The following is a 2,500-nucleotide window of genomic DNA, read 5'->3' as shown; positions in this document are numbered from 1 at the left end:
TATACAAAATGCTTCTTTCTGTTTGTGTGTGTGTCTGTGTGTGTGTGTGTGTGTGTGTGTGTGTGTGTGTGTGTGTGTGTGTGTGTGTGTGTGTGTGTGATAGATAGATAGATAGATAGATAGATAGATAGATAGATAGATAGATATCTCTCTCTCTCACACACACACAGCAAGCAATTGTACTTTTTTCTCTCTCTCTCTCACACACACTCTCACACACACACACACACACACACACACACACACACACACACACACACACACACACACACACACACACACACACACACACACACACACACACACAGAAGAGGAGAGTGGGTGAGAAAGAATGAGAGAGATGTAGGACAACGGAGTGGATAGATAGATAGATAGATAGATAGATAGATCCTACCTTTACTATCACAATCCATGCCTCTCAGAGTGTTATAGTAGGTGCTTCCCATCCAGACTTTGGGATCTTCGGACTCCGGCTCCAGGAAGTTGATGGAAGATGAGGAGAACAGAACGCTCCCGCCCCCGTATTCTGCTGAGCTGAACATCTCAAAGCCTGACTTGATCTGCAAACAGGAAGTAGGACATAAGATTCCCACGTAGGAACTATCTCCTCTAGCTTTAATCTCTTTGGCTGTACTGTGTAGATCAGGACTGCACAATGTAGCTTTAATCTCTTTGGCTGCACTGTGTAGATCAGGACTGCACAATGTAGCTTTAATCTCTTTGGCTGCACTGTGTAGATCAGGACTGCACAATGTAGCTTTAATCTCTTTGGCTGTACTGTGTAGATCAGGACTGCACAATGTAGCTTTAATCTCTTTTGACAAGATACACCAGACCGGCACATCCAGGTATTCTAACCGCTTTACACGTGATCACACCTGCTTTTGGGGGAATACAATCGCCACTTCCCTGTGGACCAGCAGAACACTTACACTTATTGAAATGTTTGTTAAGTTAAGTCAAGCAATGACTTTCCAACACTGGCCGTAATTGAGTGCTCATGTTATTGTGAAAAGTTGCTCCGCCATTTTTCATCTGATTGAAACGTGTTTTTTTTCTAGATGTTCACAGAAAGGTAAAGAAACAAACTACGTTCTATTTTATGGCAATCACGTTCAGGTTTGCTCAACCCATGAGACATAATCACCAAAAATTACATAAAAAAATAATTTCACGCCAGATAGCTCCAAGTTTGACAGGGGCTGGGTAGTGTAGTTTTATGAAATTCGAAAGCCCACTGAAAGCCCTGGGTCTCCTCTTTCATAGGACTACAAACGCTTTCATGGCACTGTGGTGACCTATATTAAAAGACATTCACCAAGGTGGGCTTGTGCCTTTAAGAGTGTGGGTTTTACTGTTTAGGTTGTTATTGTGAATGCTATGTGCAAGGATAAGTAAAGTACCTCAACTCGAACTACGTCTCTGGCTCGCTACTTTCTTATCACCACAGCACGTTAGACTCGCGTCTAATTCATCCGGTTTCCACCAGGATGCACCGAGATATTTTTGAACTCATATTTCGCTAAATTAAAATCATTGGTAAACAAACATAGTGCTGAAAATATACACTTTGACTGCTGTCTTCATAGGGTTAGGGTCTTTACTCTTGGCTACATTTGAAAAAAAAAAACACAACATTAATTAATACCGACTATATTGGGCTTAAGGACACTTCGATACGCTGCCCGGGAGGATTACCAGACGACTGCTCTACCTCCCAAGCCACTGTCTCCCCCTAGCTAGCAGCGCATTGCAGTAGTCAAGGCAAGACATGACTGTTGATTGCAGGAGGAGTTAGGTGGCCTCTTATGTCAGATAAGATAACAGTATGCAGGTTCTAAACCCCCGGCTTTAAAAAGCCCTGTTCATGTCCATGTGTACGATACATACTCTCCCATCCTGCAGCAACCTGTACACCACGGAGGGAGTGATGTCACGGCGGACCACGATGCCCCGCGCCGGTACACGGACCAGATTACAGCGCCGGTATTTCATCACATCAGCCCGTGTTCCGTCAGGACAGAGCAGCTCAAAGTCCGCTGAGAAAAGAAGCTTGGCCCATTCAGGACCTTGACCTAGGAACATAGATAGTGCTAACTGATTAACACATGAACTAATGAATCAACACATGAACTAATGAATCAACACATGAACTAATTAATCAACTAATTAACACTGTAACGGCAAATTTTACTTTCCAATGTCCTGTTTTCTCTTGCCCGTTACTTCACAGGTATTGTATGGGAGTGATCCTACGCAGTAGACACAGAAACTAGCAAAGATGGATGTCCAGTCATAATTCCAGTTTAGGTGTAGGCCTATATATATATTTTTTTTCTACTTTTTTCTCCTCCTTTTTTCTGTGATTTTTCTCCCCATCCCAATTTTACCTCTCGTGCCAATTCTCCCTCCCCTGTCCTGATTGTTGCTTGCATATGCCCCCCACTGGCCGGTTGTAGGGAGGATAGAAGCCTTGCATCACATGTCCCCTCCGATACAT

The 2,500-nt window shown here is 43.5% G+C and overlaps 1 protein-coding gene across 1 annotated transcript in view; it reads right to left on the bottom strand.

Annotated features, from left to right (window-relative positions):
* meltf (melanotransferrin) overlaps positions 1–2,500 on the bottom strand; it is a 54,044-nt gene that overhangs the window by 23,845 nt on the left and 27,699 nt on the right. Inside the window, exons 7-8 of the mRNA XM_084311263.1 lie at positions 1,891–2,075; positions 395–560 (exon numbers count right to left, since the gene is read on the bottom strand). Coding sequence (XP_084167389.1) covers positions 395–560; positions 1,891–2,075 — 351 coding nt within the window. The remainder of the gene's footprint in view (positions 1–394; positions 561–1,890; positions 2,076–2,500) is intronic.

The sequence above is a fragment of the Notolepis coatsorum genome (assembly GCF_963971535.1).
Source record: "Notolepis coatsorum genome assembly, chromosome: 3".
Taxonomy (NCBI): Eukaryota; Metazoa; Chordata; class Actinopteri; order Aulopiformes; family Paralepididae; genus Notolepis; species Notolepis coatsorum.
The sequence above is the reverse complement of the archived record's forward strand: the minus strand, read 5'-3'. Positions and strand labels throughout refer to the sequence as shown.